This window comes from Pan paniscus, chromosome 4 (assembly GCF_029289425.2).
Source record: "Pan paniscus chromosome 4, NHGRI_mPanPan1-v2.0_pri, whole genome shotgun sequence".
Classification (NCBI taxonomy): Eukaryota; Metazoa; Chordata; class Mammalia; order Primates; family Hominidae; genus Pan; species Pan paniscus.
In genome coordinates, this window is record NC_073253.2 from 54,327,025 (window position 1) to 54,348,723 (window position 21,699).

The 21,699-nt window shown below is 35.8% G+C and overlaps 1 protein-coding gene across 5 annotated transcripts in view; it reads left to right on the forward strand.

The window, feature by feature from the left end:
• The window catches only part of PDE4D (phosphodiesterase 4D), a 1,528,950-nt gene that overhangs the window by 906,336 nt on the left and 600,915 nt on the right, over nt 1–21,699 (forward strand). The window contains exon 1 of one of the 5 annotated variants that reach the window (XM_003827402.6): nt 8,974–10,831. The exons of the other annotated variants lie outside the window; for them this stretch is intronic. Coding sequence (XP_003827450.1) covers nt 10,785–10,831 — 47 coding nt within the window. The 5' untranslated portion in view covers nt 8,974–10,784. Of the gene's footprint in view, nt 1–8,973; nt 10,832–21,699 lie in introns of those variants that run through there. 5 annotated transcript variants of the gene reach the window in all.

Consider the following 21,699-nt stretch of genomic DNA (forward strand, 5'->3'; position numbering starts at 1 on the left):
CTTATTATGCACCAGATACTATTCTAGGCATTAGAGGATATACCAAGGACAAAACAGACCAGAAAACCCCACTACCCCTAGAGCATGTACCCCACTACATGCTGATGATAATCTTTAGTCATCTATTTCAAAAATAACTTAAAAATGGAGTGGCAATGTCTCTACATAGTCAATTCAAGATGCTGAAATAAAAATACATGTATATGTGTCTTCCTTGTGTGTTTCTTTTTTTTTTGTATTTCTCGTGTTGAACTTGCATGGTTTTCTAAATGAAATATTTTCATTTTTAATGTTTCATATATGTGTCTGTATATATATATGTAATATACATATGTTAGAAATGTATACAAATATATGTATTTGTAAATAACATAGTCATATTTGCTTTTATACCTAACTCTGTTAACTGCCAATGATGTGTAATTATATATGTGCATGGGTTAGAAGTGGTGGATGGGGCCTTTGGATTTTAAATGGCATTTTACCTGCAGCCTCTGATGCAGCCTCTTCCAGCTTCCTATTAAAGTGACTGAAAACACTGCAAAATATATATATATATATATATATATATATATATAATTTTTAAAAAGCACTAAAAACCAGTACTGGCAGAATATTAAAGAAGCGTTAAATTCGATTGACAATATATATGGTAGACCACACATTGTATTCCATTCTAAAAGTAGGAAAAATAATTTCTTAGTTTTACCTGGACTATACAATACATCTACTATGTCCTACTACTGTAGTAGTATATGCAACGATATACTACTTAAGATTTTTAAAAAGAAATATACAAGCAGACCCAAAGGTGGATCAAAACTAAAGAGTTAAGAATAGAAACATCCAGAGGAATACCCTCCTGAGATCATCTACTGGTAAAAATTCATCACAAGAGTTTTAAAGAGAATAATAACTTTTGTAAGCCCCATCCGATTGAACTGCCTTCCCTAGTAAGCCTGTGAGAGTGGAGAGGTTTGAGTATTTTCATGGTAATTTCTTTACCATGTGCCATCTGGCAAATAAAAGAGTTCTTTCCCAGGCAGTACTTTTTACCAAATTCAGAGGTCGGTGAAATATTCTTACAACAACATAAAAATCGGTGGTAAACCCACTATTCCTGGAGGGGAGAAAGACTGGAAAGAAGTATACTGACTTGTCTTTTGGGAGTGGAATTATGGATGACTTGCTTCTTTCTTGTGTGTTTATTTTATTTTATTTTTGTATTTCCCATGTTGAACTTGCATGGTTTCCTAAATGAAATAATGTTTCCTCTTTAAAAAGAAACTTTAAATGATATTGAATCTAGTTAAAATGAAACTATGTGATAAGTTTCAGATTTTATAGATTGTCAAAATATGTGTTAAACATTCTTGATAAAATTACATCTTTGCTTCAAGCAATTGTAAAGAAAATGGAATCTATTGACATTACAAATAGCAATTTTAGCATCCATAAATTTGAAATTGTATAAAAATTGTACATATTCTGGGTATAAAATGTTAATGCTTGTCATGTAACTTTGTAAAAACTTTATTTTTTAAAGCATTTTTAGGTTCACAGCAAAATTCACAGAAAGGTCCAGAGATATTCCGTTTACTCCAACCCCCACACATGCATAGCCACCCCATTATCAATATCCCCCCCACAAAAGTGGTACATTTTTTTTACAATTGAACCTACATTGATACATCATTATCTCTAAAACATATAGCTTACATTAGAATTTACTCTTAGTATTGTATATTCTATGGGTTTGCACAAATTTATATTGATGTATACCTGCCATTTTTGTATCATACGGATAATTCCAACATCTCTGGCATGTCTGGTTCTGATGCCTCTTCTGTCTCTTTAAACTGTGTTCTTTGCCTTTAACTATGCATTGTAATTTTTTCTTCATAGCTGGGCATGTACTGGATAAAAGGAACTCCTGTAAATAGGCCTTAAGTTATATGGGTGGGCCAGGCATGGTGGCTCATGCCTGGTAATCCCAGCACTTTGGGAGGTGGAAGCAGGTGGATCACCTGAGGTCAGGAGGTTGAGACCAGCATGGCCAATGTGGTAAAACCTCATCTCTACTGAAAACACAAAAATTAGCCAGTCATGGTGACACATACCTCTAATCCTAGCTACTGGGGAGGCTGAGGCAGGAGAATTGCTTGAACCCAGGAGGCGGAAGTTGCAGTGAGCCAAGATTGCGCCACTGCACTCCAGCCTGAGCTACAAGAACAAAACTCTGCCAAATAAATAAATAAATAAATAAATAAATAAATAAATAAATAAAAAATGTTATGTGGGTGGTGGTGTGGTAAGGGGCAGTGGAGGGGAAGCTTTCTATCATTCCATAATTAGGTTTCAGTCTTTTGATGAGCCTGGGCCTCTGGATTGTGAATCTCCTAAGTGTTTTTCAGGTTTTTTTTCTTATACCATAGGTGAGAGAGAATGGCTAAAGTGGGCTGGAATTGAGTATTTCCTTTCTGCCTGATGGTAGGCTAGAGTGGGCTGGAGTTGGGCATTTTTCTTTCCCGAGGTCAGTGAGGCTCTGATATAACAAAACAAAACGGAACAAAAAACCCCAGCAGGTTAGGCTCTGATTAACTAGTTTCTCCTCAGGAAGAACCAAGCTTCAGCAGATTTAAAGATGTGTACTTTTTCCCTTCTCTTGCTGGAAGCATGAGAGAATTTTTCTCCAATATTTACTGTGAGAACTTGGTAGCGCTCCTGGAGGTAAAACACACAGAATTGTGGGGACCTCCCTATTACTGGGTTCCTCTGGAGTTTTTCAACTTTCAGACTTGCCTGCACTCAGCCTCTAACAATTTGTCAATTATAGTTGAGGTTTTTCTACCCCAGCACTGGTTCTCTTGGAGGTTTCTGCTCCGGTATGTTGTGATTCTCCATAGCCTACTGTCTATCTTACCAGTGGTTTGGGCAGCAGTTTGCCCTGTGACCTCACTTCTCTTATGGATCTAAGAAGAGTTGATTTTTCAGTTTGTTCAGCTTTTTTGTTGTTAGGACAGATTGGCAACTTCCAAGCTCCTTATGTGAGGAACTGAAAGCTGGATTATGTTACTTTTTTACTGGGAGGTTGAGTGATAGAAGAACTGTCATCAGAAGTTTAATTCAATTATCAATCAGTAACAATCAATTAAATTTCCAATGAAAGCAAATCTATTTTGGATACATCTAATCAGGATAAATGAAAGAATAAGTGTGCATTCTTACAACATTTCTCTTTATTTATTTATTTTTTTTGAGAGCGATTACAGGTGCGAGCCACCATGCCCAGCTGATAATATGAGTAAGTTTTGAAGTTGGGCTTTATTTTATTACATGAGAAATATTTTTGTTCCTTTGAATTTTCTAAACAAATATTATACAAAGCCTTTAGAAAAGCTTAAGATATAAATGAAATGTAATTCCATTTCAGAAGGTAGTTTTGACATTACATTATTTGTATTTTTTCTTTTTTTTCCATTTTGATTCCAGTAAATTGCAAAACAAATGATCTGTATTTTATTATATTTTACTAAGCAAATTTTAAAGGTATATGCAAACAACATTTAAAGAGCTCTTCTTATTAAAAAGCATTTTTCTATAATTAAAAAATTTTAAATTATAATAAGTTAAAATTATAATAATCTAAGTGTTTGTATTACTTCCATGCTACGGATAAGGAAATTGTGTCTCACAGAGGTTTCATACGTTGGTCAAAATTACACAAAAAGTAAAAGGCAGAACCTGAAAATAAGGGTTCACATCTTAGGACTCCAAGATGGTATACACATTTGACTTTTTTGTCTTTAAACTTGCTGTGAACATTTTTCCACTTTTGATTCTTAAGTATAAATATTAAGTGCCTTCTTTGTATTTCAGTATTAGGCTTTTAAGTCTTCTACTTCCAAAAAAAAATTAAAAGTAAAATTTAACAAGCATTCTAAATATTCCAATTATGAAATATATTTCATATTATGAGATTTTTCTTCTGTAAAAGAATTTATCATTTAAGATTAGAAGATTTAAGCTTGAGGAATATGATCCAAAATGGCTTTTTATATTAGTTGAATCATGAAAAGTCCCAACAAAGCATTTGCTGGTTTTAGGTGATGAAACTAGGTGTTTAATGAATTTATTTTTTCTTTTCTAATTGGTGATTGTACCCTGGGTTATGAGAATATGTAGAAATTGAATGTAGTAGCTACTAGCAACTTGCTGAAACATGATGCATTTCCCTGACTCTCAGCAACTGAAACTGCGGCTTCATGAAAGGCTTCTCGTATTTCAGTTATAAATGTTCAGAACAGCATGCCTTCAGACTTTGCTAGAACTTGCCAGGAGTGGAAAGTCATGACTATCAACATCGTTATTAGTTAACATTGACTGAGTACCAACAATGTTTTTGGTGTCATAAATATAGAGAAGAAGACACTGTTCTGTTCCTGGGGGATTGGCTTTCTGTAAAGGTGAGATAGAGAATTTGGTCTTGAATGTTCTTTTCTTGCTGGGAGGTGGGGTTGGAAGCACAGCCACCTCAGGTCTCATTCTGATGGCACACTCACCTCTTTATTAGTTGATGATATATGCAATAAAAAGAAAAAAAATGTATAATTACACATACATACACACGTGAAAACTCATGTAAATTTTATTTTTTATTGGTAAAAAATATATATTTATAGGGGGGAGCTTGAGGCAAAAAGTCACATCCTGCAAGATATCCAGGTGACAGTAGCTTCTATATCCTTGTGTTTAACGTATTTATACTGTTATTAATAGTATATAGAATGTGCTAAGAAAAGTACATAGAAGTTTTTGTATGTGTAAATATATTTATATGAACCCAATATGTAGAATACAGGGACCAAGTGTTTTGTTTTTGACATCTAAGGGACAAAAGTAATCCAGCCTCTTGAAAGAATGGGGACTTTCCAAAAATATCTGAACTGATTATTGGTATTCATGTAAGATAAATAAGTCATCTTTTAGGTCTTTATTCTTTGATATCTAAATATACAGGAGTTTTATTTCATCAAAGTTATTTAAGAGGCAAACATTGACATTAGCTATTGATTATACCAAAATGCAATGGTGACAAAAAAATATACCTTAACATTTGACATTAAAGTTACTTTCTGAAAGTGAAACTCAGGGAAAATCAATGAAGTAACTCATCACACCCTCTGATAAGTACAAGTGACTAAAGAGCCTAGGAAACACCCAACCTCAGAAACTAGGGTGTGACTTTATTATACTATGCTTATACTAGCATAAAGGTTGAACTTAATCATTCTTTTATGCTCATTGTGAAGGAAGTGTGTAAGTTGAAAGCATTTTAAGAGGATGAAATACTGAAACTGATATTACAGAGATATGAATTTGCGTAGAAAGTATTAATTCTGTATTTCTACTGTTACATTTTTGTAATTTTTTTAAAGAGCCAGACTTTTTTTGTATGTATTATCAAACTTTGAGATAAAACTAGTTAAAGCAGAAGAGCTCTTGTTGAAACAGCACAAAGTACCTGGCTTCCTAGACCCAGCACAAAGTACCTTGCCCCTCAGCTGACCTGATGCAACTTTGAAAAACCACAGGGTTCCCAGAAACTTAGTTTGAAAACCTTCACTCTTATGAGCATAACCCTATAACCATGAGAGAAAAGGGTTTTATTGGAAAAGGACGTGGGACACTGGCTAGTTAATACTTCTGGCTCTGATTCTGGATGCATTAAGCGATCTTTCAATGAAAATGTTGAAAGTATTTTGGTTTGCTCTGAGTTTGTAGTTTATCAATTAATTGAGCTTTTTCTTAAATCAGCCTCATTTAAGGGTAGTTAATATAAGTTCACTTACTCTTGTGCTTGCTGTGGGATTAAAATATAAAAAAAACCACAAAACAAAACAACAAGCCAGTCTTTGCTCTAGTAGAGCCGAGATTATGCCATAGCTGTAGGGACTTCACTAAGGTTATGCCAATTTATGGTGCCCTGCTAATAATTCGCACTCCTGTATTGATAAAAATAATGGGGCTGAGATTAGCCATAAAGATAATCTTTTATGGTTACTCCTGATATTTCTTTTTAATTTTTTTAGAGACAGAGTCTATGTTTCCAAGCCTGGTCTTGAAATGGGCTCAAGTTATCCTCCTGCATCAGTCTTCCAAGTAGCTAGGACTACAGGCATGAGCAACCAGAACTGGCTTCCTGATATTTCTTAAAAGTTTCATGAAAGGATGATTATCTTTTAGTGTAACAAAATAGATTAGCATTACCCTAACCCAACAACATTTTTTCATTTTTGACAACTTGTTTTTAGATTACAAACCTATTAGTTCTGCCTAACTGTTGTTTCTTGAAGGCCATACATGTAGGAAGTATTAAATTTGTAAAGTATCAGCCTATAAATTAGTAGACATAACTCTTAAGACCCTCTTTCTAATATAAATGGAATAAAATGCTGGAAATGAGTTATTTCTATTTTCTAAGCAAGCCTATTATTTTATATTTGTTGCCTTATGTCTGCAAAAATATTCAATTTTGGATTGTTTAATAATGTGTAGTCTTGATTCTCTGAACTGTGAAATAAATTACAGTTTTTTCTTTGCTATCTTTCAAGCAGAAATTTGGCTTTTCTGTTATTTATCATAGTTTCTCAGTTGTGTTTCCTTTTGTTCTAATTTGTTAGACTTTATTCTAGACAGTTGCATGTATAAAAATAAAAATCCAAGGAAAATTCACTTTAAAAATATTCAGCTAAAATGTCCTCTTAGTTAAAGTATATTTAGTAGTTTAATGGCCAAATCATTTGCATTTTATTTATAAAGTGCTTTGCTTATATCATTGCCCGCAAATGGAAATGTAGCTAACAAGTATTGAATGTTGAACTGTGTGGTAGTGGAGAAAGATTCAGAGGTATTCTTACTATCCTATCACCCATAGGTGATGGTTTGACATATGAACAGAGTAGAATAAAATGGACTAAGAAAATAATGTCAGATAAATGATGTTCATTACAAAGGAAAATATATTTTTACATCTTTTTAAAAAATCTTTGCATTTGCTACTTTCTATGGAGACCTACTCTCTTGTATAAGGACTGAATGTTAGTTTTTTTTTATTTTTTATTTTATTTTATTTTATTTTTTATTTTTTTTAATTTTTTTATTATACTTTAAGTTTTAGGGTACATGTGCACATTGTGCAGGTTAGTTACATATGTATACATGTGCCATGCTGGTGCGCTGCACCCACTAACTCGTCATCTAGCATTAGGTATATCTCCCATTGCTACCCCTCCCCCCTCCCCCCTCCCCACCACAGTCCCCAGAGTATGATATTCCCCTTCCTGTGTCCATGTGATCTCATTGTTCAATTCCCACCTATGAGTGAGAATATGCGGTGTTTGGTTTTTTGTTCTTGCGATAGTTTACTGAGAATGATGGTTTCCAATTTCATCCATGTCCCTACAAAGGATATGAACTCATCATTTTTTATGGCTGCATAGTATTCCATGGTGTGTATGTGCCACATTTTCTTAATCCAGTCTATCATTGTTGGACATTTGTGTTGGTTCCAAGTCTTTGCTATTGTGAATAATGCCGCAATAAACATACGTGTGCATGTGTCTTTATAGCAGCATGATTTATAGTCATTTGGGTATATACCCAGTAGTTTTAAAATAATTAAAACCCATCATTATCATCATCATGATCAAAGATCACTAACCAGGGTCAAATAATTTGAATTCTCTTCCAGATCTACTGATCACAAGATGCCTGATAATGAACAAATACAATCTTTTTGGCATCTCCAAAATGGGCATAATGAATGTCTTCATCTCCTCAGCATAATTCTGTGATGCTAAAATAATACATATAACAATAATGTTTTAGAAAGTATGAAAGTATAACAAGGTGGTATTATTATGATTATAGAGGTGCTAGAATATTGTGGTAATGTGTACAGGCTCTGGAGCCAGACTTCCTTGATTCAGATAGTGACTCACTAGATATTTAACCTCAGACATGCTACTTAACATCTGAGTGCCTCAATAGCCTCATCTGGAGAACAGGGCTAGTAACAGTCCTTAACTCATAGTGCTGTTGTGTGGATTAAATGGGGTAATACTGTAACTATCTTAGAATGGGACCTGGGGCATTGTAGATGTTCCTAGCTCTTAAATAATAATATTTAAATGTCTAATATAATATCAAATTTTTAATTACTTGATTCAAAACATTCAAAGCTTGTTAAAAACAATGTAGGCTGAAGTTTTCTGGGCCGGATTACAAATGACCTTATGGAAGAGATTTAGTCCCTTTAGCAAAAAGGGGTCATGAGGACACTGCCTAGGCTACAGGAAATCTCAACAAATATTCTCAAGATTCTTTTATGCTGTAGTGGCATCTTTCTGAACCTACAAGTTCACATTGCTTTTAAGGAATCACCCAGTTCTTCTTCCTCCTAGGAATCCTCCTTTTAGGATCATCTTTTGATCAAAATGAAAATTCTCCAAATTATGGTGGTTTTTAAGATTAGTTTTCTTTATACTAGGTTTTGAATTTATGGGACATGCCCTCCACCCAATCTTGGGTAATATTTTCTGCAATGACAGGACCTCACTGGGGAAATCCTAAATGAAGATAATAGCATGTTATATTAAATGTTGCCGGTATTCCATTTAATATCAAGCAATTGCGTAAAAGCCTTTTTAAATACCTAAGTTAAAAGTGGTATATTAATGTTGAGTGTACTTCTACTGCAAAATCCATTCTCCCACTGATTTCAAACAAATACCATTTAAGTGCAAACCTACTATTACAAGAGTTTACTATTTTATTCTTGCTCCAAAATGGCATCAACAGTGATGGGGTGCTTTTGGGGGATTATTGAACAGAATTTTTGCAACAAAGGAACAAGCATGAAGAAATGCAAAACATCAGTGATAGGGATTGCAACGTTTTATCTCAGCATTCCTCATATCTACACACCCCCTAATCAAACAAGCAGTTTTATGGCATGCGCAATTGCAATTGAAGTACAACTGACTTCTGCAGAACCGGCTTCCATAGGATTTCCTGTCCAAAAATCACCATGTGGTCATCTGCAGCTAAATGGTTACAAATCATCAAGTAAACAAGGCTTCCCCACCCCGGTGTTTTTTTTTTAAGGAGTCAAATCCACCAAACTCTATCATTTGCAAATTATCTCTGGACTTCTTTTATTTCTTTTTTTTTCACTGGGTAAGAAGGAAAACGAGCAAACAAAAAATCCTCCCTCCGTATTTGTTTAAGGCGTAATTTCCCTGTGAGGTGTTTTACAGGCTTCTCCTTGTTTAGCTTTTCTTGCCTGGTAATTACTGAAAGAAATCTGCTCTTCCAGGGCGAGCTATTCCTTTAACCCCTTTTGCTTGCTCTTACTTGGAGGTTAGCAAGGAGTGCGCGGCTCTGCAATGTCTGGGAACCCACCTAGAGGGCCCCCTTGACGCCAGCACATCCCCTGTCAGGCAGCAGTCTCTGCAGCCGAGCCAGGCTGCTGCAGAGTTAATGTACAGTACCACGGAGCCTGCAAGTGTCCTGAGCTGATCAGAGCTGGGGCGGCACAGCCCAGGGCAGACAAGGCGGCTGCGAGGATTCCAAAGGTTCTGCTGGAAATTCGGCGCTGGGGGACTCCAGCAGGAGCCTGTTGCCATTGTGTTTTAAAAGCATGCAAGGTCTGTATAGCTTGGGCATGAGAATCTTTCAGAAGATGTCAGAGCATCAGAATAAATGACACCTATTGGAAAACTGAATTTGGGGTGAAAAACAAAAGATTGAGAGAGGAAAAAAAAGAAAAGAAAGACATCGGGGGAAGAATTCTTAGACAACGTCTGACTTGCAGCTGTGAAATTCATTTTCTTTCCAAGGCAAAATATGAAAAGCTCCCACATGGTTTTGATAATAACAAAATAAAGGGGATTCTGCAGTGAAAAGATCAATAGCTTAGTCATTTTACATAAAGAGAACAGCCAGCCTTATTATGGGGTTAGGCAGCAGAAATGAATTTCATCGTGACAGCATCTTCTGAAGTCATGATGGTAGTTAATGGTAATCTTGTCCTGCAGAGCAGAAATTACTCATTGCCTTCCTACTTTTGCAGTTGAACCAGCAATTCTGAAATCTGGGAAAGAAGTTGGCTTTGGTGATACATGGTTTCTAGCCCCTCTGCCCAGGCCTTTGTCCGACACGTCTCAGACGGTAGCACTGCGTTAAAGTGACCACACATGAATATGTGCCTAAGAAAGAAGAAAAAGCAATATTCATTTCTAAAGGACAGCATGGCAAAGCAACCTGAAGTTTTCCATTTCCCTTCTAACACTTCTTTAACAAGGATATCAAGAAACTGTCTTTTGACTCCTTTCTTCCCACATTCCAGAGTCCTTCCTTAAGGATGCATTAATTTACACTCAAGGCGGTTAGATTTTACCAGGACAATATTTGCCACCATTTAGGATTATTAGTTGAACTGGTTATTTTAGTATGTTGACTAACTAGTGGAACCTAAATGGATGGACCCATACCTGCAGTGCTCTGTGATGTTTCTTTTTTCAAATCCTGGAAGGCCTTTTGTAATTGCTATTTGTTTTTATTGGTGGGGGGAGATTTTTTTTTTTTTTTTGGAATTCAATACTTGTTGCAATAATTGCCCACGATAGCTGCTCAAACAAGAGAGTTGGAATTCATCTGTAAAAATCACTACATGTAACGTAGGAGACAAGAAAAATATTAATGACAGAAGATCTGCGAACATGATGCACGTGAATAATTTTCCCTTTAGAAGGCATTCCTGGATATGGTGAGTAATCAATATTCCCTTCAGTTTGTAAAACTCAGAATTATCAAATTCCATGACAGGTACCAGATGAGGATTTGTCTTGAACTAGAGTATTGGTATCAAGTGAGAATGAAAAGTAAACTGTGCAAAACCGAATATTGTCTGAGAAAGTAATGGTTATGCAATAAAAAATACTTTGTTAATATGAAGCATCCCCAAATAAGTCAAGCATGAGGACTTGAGAACATTTAAATTGCTAATATTTCATAGAGGAAGAAAAAAACTTTGAGAATGGCAACAATTTAATAAATTTTTTTAAAGGTGAGGCTTAGGGTTTGTTTTTTGTTGTTTTGCTATTTTTATTTGAAAATTCCCTGGGGAAGGGCACACATGAATTTCTAATATATCAATTTGTCTGAATTTCTAAAAGAAGGTTAAGGGAAACTTAGAATGTTGACTCAATTTTAAAATAATGCTAAAATGTGTTGGTGCCTCACAGTTAAGGATATTTTAGCTATTCAAGAAATATTTCTACCAGAATGAACCAGTAGAATTCTAGTAGAATTCTAACATATGAATCAGGAAGTGCTCAGGCTCTCATAGAACTTGCTTAGTGCCTTGATATTTGGTCATCTATTAAGGTTCAATGCAATGCATTCAGGTCCCTGGACATGTGATATCATGTGCCATTTCTTGCTGGAGTTTATGACTAAATGTGTGTAGGAACTCATTGCTGAGGGTATTTATAAGAGCAAAAGGTCATTATTTTAAAATTGCTTGTTTTTGCCATACCTTTAGGGTCAGCTGGATTCTGACTTTCATAGCAGAAACTTTGTGAATGCATAATAAAGGCACATGTTAAGGCTTAGTGTCTGCTAACATGGGTTGTTCTGGAAATGCAGTTTGTCTGGTTTTGAAAGTATATCTTTCAGGTAAATGTTCTGGCTGGACTCTGGATGAATAATAGATACCTAAATATAGGTTTCAGAGGGTTTTCCAGCTGCTTTTATGACAATGTCTCAAATGAAAGCTCCCTGAGAGCTTAAGGTACCACCAAAATCACCTGCTGGTTTGTTAGAGTTTTCGGCTTTCAGCTAAAAAATCCATTGCAGAGAAGGATGGGAGACATCCTCTCCCACTCTAGGCAGGTGCTTATTTTCTAACAACACCAGATCCATCCAGAGTCGATGCTGTGGCGTATCTACCTTTTTTGCTGACCAGAGCTACTATCCCCAGTCTCTAGAATGCATGGGTGACATGCCTGCAAACCTCGGTGGCCCACTTCCAACTGCATCACCAGAGTTTCCTAGTCAGGGGGAGCCTTGGTGCCATTGCCTTGCTTGTTCTGTTGGTGAGGGTCAGGCATCAGCAATAAGGTCCTCATTATTCTTACAGACAAATTTACATCAATAGTCTTTAATCTTGAGATTAAAAGATCCTGGAAACAGTTCCTGGCACGTAGTAGGCATTTGTCAATTATTTTTCTTCTATGCCTTAGGCTTTTCTTCAGAGCTCATTTTATACCTCTTAAGATTTGCTTGGGAGGGGAAATTACCAGTCTCCTTTCTATCAAGTGTACCTTGCTACAAAGCAACAGTTTTTGTTCTACCTAAGTTCTGTTGTTTAAGCCCATTTGTTTATGTTGTAATACATAGGATCCATGTACTCTTTGAATGCCTGCAATTATAAGCACTTTTTATTTTTATTGCATTAGCCTCACCTATACTTTTGACTGGAAAGAAATAAGCTATTCAACTCTGAAGTTTTGGAAAGAATGCAAATTTGCTTATTCATGCTCCTCTAGATCTGTAATACATATGTTTGAAAGCTGTATGGAGAAGTTGAGAGTCCTGTTGGTTTTCTTTTGTGCCTGGAGTTAGGTAACCCTTCATCTGCTTCACTGCATGTCGTACCAATCTGTTGTTGTTGTTGTGGCCAAACTAAGCCAATGTAGAATGTTAGTGCTCTGTATAACTCCTACTCTTCCTGGGCCCCTTGCAGGGATTCATTAATATGATGTTGGACTCAAAGGAAGAAGGTGGTGGTTTTTTTCCAGGTGACCTAATTAATTTTGTGCTTGGTTCTTGACTTTCCCAATGGTTGTTGTTTTCCTCTTATTTATAGCCTCCCCTTCCAGTACTGCAGTAAGAGATTGTAGGGGTTTGTTGACAGAAAACCTTCTTTCCCTTTGTCCTACTGTAAGATCCCCTATAGGGTGAGATTTCAGGCTCGTGAATTATCGTGCTTAGAATAAAGGTCTCGCCAAATTGCTCTTTTCATCTCCAAAGACTCCCCCTATCCTCATTCTCACATTTAGAGCCTTTTCTTCGTGAAGGGACCTATCAGAAGTTGGCAACAGGCCAGTGCTAAGGAATAATAAACATTGTAAAAGACATACGTGCTTTGGTTTCACGAGCCCTAGCTCATCTCTAGAAAGGCTCTATACCCTTTGGAGAGGCAGGACTTGGCATGTGCTGGTCCTCTTTCTGTCCTGCTTTTTGAGAAGCAAGAATGAGAAAAAGCTGAGACACAGGAGGTCTAGGGTAGTCTTCAAATTTTACCAGAAGTAGTAATTGAAATAGAAGCCTGTGCACAGAGTTCCTACTTGGACTCTCATCCACCTGCCCTAGGGCTGGTGTGTTGATTATTGAGCAATAGTATTACAAATTCACTCTTTATCAGTTATGAGTTAAAGTTAATAAGTGGTCCTATTACTTGGTTTAATAGAACACTACCCCTTCCGTGCTAAAAGAGTGGTATGAAGAATGTGTCTTTCTTGTTTGAAGCTACATTAGAAATATTAGCTGGAGGATTTTATTGCGAAGGCTTCTTTCCATTACACTTTTCAGTCTTTTTACTGCCAAGCCAAACAAAGATAAGGGTTTGCCTCACTGGATAGATAAGTACTATATAGCTCTTCTTATTTTTCCTTCTGGCTAGTTGTTAGAATGGAGAGATAGCCTGGCATTCAGGAACAAGTATGGCATGGTTGAAAGAAGGGAAATGCAAGTCAGCTTTCTAGGAATTTAAATTTCATGTAGCAGCAATTAAGAGGACCTTTAGAGGCATTATGACCTGGAATCACATGCCAGGGTCTAACATGAATGACCTAACACAGTGTGACTAACATGTTCAGCTTTTTGCCTGACTTAAAAGATATATAACAACTTTTTATAATCTTATTTGTAAAAATACTATAATTTCATGCCAGAAACATCAAGGCTATGTTGAATGCAATTGAATTTCATAGCTAAACAATTTAGGAGGGCATTTTATTTAAATACCTTTGCATCCTTTTAATGATGGATTCACATGGCTAAAAGGACAGTGGAAGATAGAAGCTAAAGGCCCTGGCTAGGAGAGGCTGTGGAATGCTGCCATGGAGGGCCCCTCTGAGGACAGCAGAGGAAGATTTGGGATTAATGATTGTGGAAGGTGATTAATGATTTGCTTATTTGGTGCTTAGGGTTTAATCTTTAAAGGTAGGACATCTAAATGTTTTAAACTGTCTTTGTGATGCTGAGAGGTAACTCCAGTGAAGAGGCAAAATGAGGTGACCGTGGCACTTCCACTCAACATGGAGGCATCTTTTTCCTTCTTCTAGGACCCTAAATTCTTTCGTTAGACTGTCCTTTTCCAGGTATCAATTTCCAAAAGGTTTAGTCTAGAAAGTTATTTGTTTGATTGTTCCTCTATAGACCAAGCATTCAATTCATAAACTAACTCATACTGTTTTATTCTGTTTTGATCTAAATCCTTTATGGAATGAAGCAAGATATAAATCAGTATATTGATAATATATTCATATATGTGTTCATAATTTGCATGTATATGTATTTAAATCTACTAATATAATGAATACGTATTCAGAGAAAGTCAAAATGGCCTGCCTTCTAATGAAAAGATAATCCTTCCTATCTAGCCTCATAGAGTTTCATCTTTTAAGGTTTTCTCCTCTTCATACATTGAAATTACAGAAACTCAATCCAGAAGTGCATTTTCCAGAGTATGTGTTCTGACCAATACATTATATTTTATTAGAATTTTAGGGGGTGGGAGCAATATTGAGTTTGATGACTATGTATACGTTGAAGGAAATGACGTATCAAGTCTCATGTAAGATAATGGAGCTTTGCTCCTTTTAGTTAACTTAAAATTATTGCAGTGTCTGCTTGTCTTCCAGTGAAACTGCAGGTAACAGCTGACCTTGCTTCTTTAACATCTCTTCCTCTGGGTTACAGAACAACCCAGAAATTCTAAAATATAAATACCAGACTCCCAGCTTAATTCTGAATTCCTGTTAGGGCCAAATACAATTTACTTGTAAACACTTAGGACCAATAAAGTTTAGATGGAGCTCATAATTATACAAACTCATCTCGTTCACAAATCCCTAGGGCTCAATATTAAAGTCAGCCATTGTTTAAGGCAGAAATTCAGGTTTAGATATAGTGTAGCAAAGATTTTCCATTATATGAAATATCGATCCTATTAAACATAAAACTTTTCTCTTGGCTTTCTATTTTACTGTCTTTTGTTGCCATCAGCTGTATGCCCCTTAATTTTTTCTAGTAATACCTTGGAATTTAAAAATGAAATTACAAATGTTTATGTTTTAGTGTTTTTAAAAATAATTCAATTAAGAATGCTATGATAGAGGAGCAAAGTTGTTATTAGTAATATCAATGTGCTTACAACTTATGGAAATGAAAAATAGTCTTTAGTCCTAGCAGCCTTTCTGCTGTAGTAAAATAGTTTGTGCACTTTAAATCGCTGTGAGGTTACATCTTCAAAGGACTGAGTGGCATAAGCCAGGGAGGTCTTAGAAATCTTACAAAAGGAAAAAGATAAGAAATTATTCCTCATCATATGAAAATTATTTACTAAGAATGTATGATGTTTTAGCTTATTTTAAATTCTTCACTTTCCACTCCTTTTTGCTTCTTCCTTTTAGTTGACTATTACTGAGTTACTTACACTAATGTTGAGGTATTTGGGTTCAGAGAAAAATAGGCAAGTAAAGGAAAATTGAAAATAGTTTCAAATTCTGAGATGCAAAGAAGAACCCAAAAAAACTAAACAACCAGTTTTTTATTGCCATAGGTCGAATGTTCCTTTTTAAAAAAAATCCCTCATCCTTTTCTCTCCTCTTTCAATCATATCCCACAAATGTTTATGCTCATTAATACTCTGTCTAGCTATAGCATTATCCACATTTTTGCAATAGCTCAAAAATGTCTCCAAGCCATAACTGCTGCAACTGCTTATAACTTGATGGACTATTAGGTGACGTTTCCAGTTGTTTGAGAAGTACCAGCCTATAAACATACCCAAGACAATATATTACAACTAGGGATTATGTTGTGTAAAATTTATACATATATATCTCTCCATATATGATTTCAAAGATAGATAATCTAGAGTCTACATAATCAGGCTATTGGCTGGAAACATAAATAAACTAAAAAAAAATAATTTAAAAAAAGCACTCCAGATTTCTAATTCAGCTTCTGGAGTGTTAATGTTTTGTATGACCTTCTGAAAGCTCTTTGAGTTTTTACCACTTTTGAAAACTATTACAGCAGATATTTACCCACTTCATGTTAAGAAGTAGGCTATTAAAGAAAATCTCATAGCACATTGGTAATAACAATTTATTAGAGACCAGCCTGAACAACATAGTGAGACCCTGTCTCTCTCTCTATTTTTTTAAAGGTAGCTGGGCATGGTGGTTCATGCCTGTGGTCCCAGTTACTCAGGGAGGCTAAGGTGGGAGTGTCTCTTGAATTCAGAAGGTTGAGGCTACGATAAGCCATGATCATGCCACTGCACTCCAGCCTGGGCAAGAGAGAAAGACCCTGTCTCAAAAAAATAAAAGAAGAATTTATTAGAATGTTAACAATGACATGCCAAAATCTCTTGTATAACTATCATATACTTCATGGAAGAGATCAACACTGTTGAGCACTCCTCTGCATGCCATATGTTTTCACATAAGTTACATCCTTTAATGGCAATATAACTTTCTGAGAATTTCTTATCCAAATCCCTGTTTGCAGATGAGGAAGGTAATGTTCACAGAGATTAGATAACTTGCTGAAAGTTCATATATCTATTGCTAGGGAAGCTGACCCACTCAAAACCAGGCCTGGCCTGATTTTAGAGCCCAATATATTTTTAATCCACCATATTGTTCTTGTGGCAGATGACTTAGCACTCTTGTTTATGGATCTTTTTGAAAATTAGATTAGCAGTAGACCAGAGAAAATAAGCAGATTTACCCTGTTATTTAGCAGCCTGGCTAAGTATGTAGGATGCTTACTGAATGTGAATAGCCTTTCCTTGAGAAACTCTTCCTTTTAATGTTAGAACAATGACCTATACTTAGACTGTGTCAGCAGCTCTTTCTGTATTTTCTCAGAATGAGAAATTTAAAAGGAATTTGTGGTGAACTCCGTTTCCAAGGTCACTGTGGCCTATAGGATCCTTTCACTAAAAAGTGCCTCTCTGGACGATATATTAGGAAAGGTGTCACACTTTGAACAGATGAAGTAGAAATGCAAACTACAGTACTTGGTGAATGGACAGAGCCTCTGTTCAAAGCAAAAGTCACTCTTCCCACTGGGTACACACTTGGTGTGTGGAGCATAGATGAATTCAGCTCTATTCACCATCTCTGCGGGGCATTGTTGAGCCCTGTTCAAACTGCCTATCTCTGGCCCTGCTTTGATACGGGCTCCAGCTTTACTTTGTGACAGATGAAATGGTTTTGAGAATGCTTTGCCAAAAATAAAAGATCATCCACATTTTAGGTTTTGCTGCCACAATTATTACTTTCTTCAAAATATTCAACTAATTGTATGTCTTTAAACTTCATTTTGTGCTCAAGTAAAGAATATTAGTATTATCTGAAATCAGATCCAATTGCCAAAGAAGCATTTTAATCATAAAATAGCCCAATTTCTGAGTTACTGAAAAATGTCATGGTTAGTGAATTATATTGGAACAGGTGGAACACACTGAGTTATTTATTCATAGGGGATGCCCAGATGAATGTAATAAGAGTCCTGCCTTGGAGATACTCATAAACTAGTCTGGAGAACAGCCACAGAAACAAATAATTACAGTATAGTATGGAGCATATTCATATAGATATATACAAGTTGTTACAGGAGTCAGAAGGAGAAACAACTTAACTGACTTGATCCAAATACCTTAAGTTTCAAAGTGAAAATATATTTGATGGATTTGGGAATTAGTAGTTACTGATAATACTTCAGAGAGTGGTTTAAGGGAGTGTCTGGGGGTAAGTTATATTTCAGGGGTAATAAAAGCAGAGAAAAGTTGTGCAAACTACTTCTTTCAAAATTTTGCATAAGAATGAAGGAGGAGGAGAAGAAGAGGAGGAAAGAGGAGAAGGAGAGGAGAAAAACACAGTAGCTAGTGAAGAACACCAAGCACTTTTAAGAGTAGGAAGCATGTCCCTAAGGAAATATTCTGATACAGAGCTGGGAAACTTGTGGACATGACACCCTCTGGGATAGGGGGAGGAAAAGGAGGGAGAATGCAGATAATGTGGAGATTAGGTAGGTGGAAGGAGAGCCTGAGGGAGTTTTTGTTTTATGCCCTGTGTTTTCTCTGGGAAGTATTAAATGGAATTCAAGATCACATCTCAGAAAGAGGACCAGGGAGGAGCAGGTGGAGGAGCTTAGTAAGATGATGGAACAGCTACTAGGGGGAATTGGAAAGGTTATTGAAGAGAGAGTACAAGACAGTCAAACAAGTTGGAAAAAGGTCAGTGATGTTGAATGAATATATCCAGTAAATAAAAGACGTTTTACTCTACTTGAGAAATTATTTACACAAAGTATTATGTCAGGGAAATGAGTAGAGATGTGACAGAAATGTTACAATTCTTAATTATTAAATTTGAAACTGTTTTGTGATGAGAATGTCTCCTATGGATTGTGTTTCTTGGGATTCCAAAGAATACAGAGTTGATCTTAATTGTTGTTGTTGTTTTATTTGGTAGTGGTCGAAACTGTTTTATGAACATATTAATTAGATTGCAGTTCCATTTTCATGACCTGATTTTTTGAAAATGTGAGATTTCCTGTGCTGCCTTGAAATAACTCTTGGGTGACAAACAGAAGCTTTAAGATGTTTGCTTTGAATTTTATCTTCAAATGAATAAAAATCACAGTGGGAAGAAAAGCCAAAATGATTCAGCTTTGCTCCCTTTTTAATAGGAACCTTTCTGTGGTTTATGTTAGAATGTCACAAATCCATATATATGTAACCTGCTTTTACAAAAATTTCTTCAAAACCGCTATGAAGCTTACTTGAAAGTGTCACCAGTCTCTGAGAAATGTACTGGAAATAAGGAAACATAATATGACTTTAACCAGAACTGATGTAACCCAATTTAAATATTTATACATTTAAATTCTCTTTTATGTCTCCAAGATAAATAGGAGAAAATGACAAATAAAATATGTAAGTTAAGGGATATTATTAAATAGCCTTATAATTTTCTAGGTCATGAGAATAAACCCTGGAGGATACTGTGACTTTAGCCAATATTATGAATTCCTTTCATCTCTTCTAATCATCTCAGCAGAAGCTTCCACTATTATTGTCAGCATTCAGTGCTCACCACTACTTTATACAGAGCTTGCTTTGTAGAATTTTTGCTGTGGCTCTAAAACTCTAAATAAGATTCTAAAAGTCTTAGTCACTTGTCAGGGAACTTCATTCTTCCTCTCCCTTGAGTTTCCATATTTTCCTTTTCTAAATATGAAAATGAGAAGGTTGACTTAACTGATCACTAAGGTGCTATAAAAATCTATGATCTTATATCTTACCTAGTTAATTTACTCATTTCTGTCTTATTCAGGTATAATTGTTCTTCCATTAAAGGTAATGCAGAGAAACCACACATAAATCAACAAACACCTCCAGGACTGAGCTCTGATGCTTTTCTCAAGTATTTGGCCTCTCCTGTGGAATATCCTTAGCCTGTCTACCCTGGGTATTTTGCTTAATTCCTTCTCCACAAAACCTAACTTTAAATGGCAGCCTTTTTCATGGGGAAGACAGCAGCGTTATGCCCATTAATGCTGATATCCACAGTATTTGAGAAAACATATTCCATATGCAACCTATACATTTCTCATATCTTCCCAACTCTTCTCTTGATAAAGGTCTCAGGCCCTTCCTTTTTCATATATCCTCCATTTAATTTAAGGAAATAACATGATATGAAGTCCTCAATCTTAAGAACCTTGTCATTGGGTTGCTCACTATGTTTAAAACAAATAATTGGCGTAATGATGGAGAGTCCCTTGATGTTCTAGAGAAGAAAGGAAAGCTAGCAATGTGACAGTGGGCAAATTGAGAAAACCGTAGTGGTATTGAGATCAGTGAAAGAGACCTCTTACAAGTCCTAAAGTAAGGCATTTGAGTCTTAAACCTTTGGGTGTGTTAATTTTAAAAGAAGAAAATATTTGTGGGAGAAGTCCTATTTTTTAGAAAATAATCCATGCCAGATTTAATTTTTGAGAGAGGTTGAATGCTAAGTTGCCTCAGGATGTCATCATTTGAAAGGGTGACCACATTCTGTGAGATCTTCACTGCACACAGCCTTTTGCTTCAAAGAACTTTCTGAGACCAAGCTAGCCTTTGAGACCAGGTATTAACATTATAATCTGTTCTATTCATTGCAGTAGCCACCTCGACTACTTTTTTCTACTTTATACCACAATACCCAGCATGGTGTTGTACTTAATAGGTACTTTTTAAATTTTTTCTTAATAAATAATTATGTGTACAGAAAAGAATGATAAATAAAAATTATATTGTCAGGGGAAATTTTAATTAAATAACTTTATATTTTTCAAATAATGTTATTGTGCTATGTTTTGAGATAAGGTAGGGTCGTATGCTATAAAAAAAAATACAGATAATAACTATCACATTTAACAGGTTATCCATTCCAAGTATAGACTAATTTTTTTATAGACATCATTTTACTTAATCATCCCCCAAGTCTGTGGCAAGGGCTTGTTATCTACTTACTAAGGGTGCAACCTTGGGTCACTTATCTAACCTCTCCATGATCTGTAACATAGGGACAGTAAATAGTGCTCATTGCATAGGGTTGCTGTGAAGATTAAATGAGAAAACCAGTCTAGTGCTTAGAACACCTGTCACTCAGTAAGTATCCAATAAATATTGTTATAGTACAGATTAGGCAACTAGCTGTGAATGGTTAACCAGGTTGCCTAGGGTAATCAGTGGCAGGCCAGTTCCAACCTAGATCTTACCCATTAACTATAGGTTGCTTGGAGGTCTAAACTGCCTCTTCTATATCACATTCTTGTTCAGTAAATACAGGGACAATACCTTGGGTTAAGTTTGAATTATGAGGGATAATTTATTCCTCCTCATCTCTCAAGCCTCAGCAAGAATCGACTGATGTGCCCTCCCATGTTGAGTCAGTGCCTACCTTATACAGGATGGATTTTCTGTTTATGACTGTCTTACTCAGGCCCTGCTTCATTAGATTCTCTGTTCTTAGCACGATGCCTGACACATAGTAGGTGCTCAATAAAATGGTTTTAGAGTAAACATTACTTTTCCAGAATTGTGTCCTGGGAATTTACGGCTTTTAATATTAATTTCAGGTTTTTAGGATATAGCCCATGTTTTTGGGGGGATAGATACTGTTTCTATAAAAATTGTCATCTTGAGCATAAATAATTCCCACATATCTTGATTTCTGGCACTTGGGAGAGTTTAACTGGATTTGTAGAAGCAACCATCCTGCCAAACTGGGTGTATCTGTAAAATCTAAATGCTATTGCTACAAATCACCTTATCTAAGACAC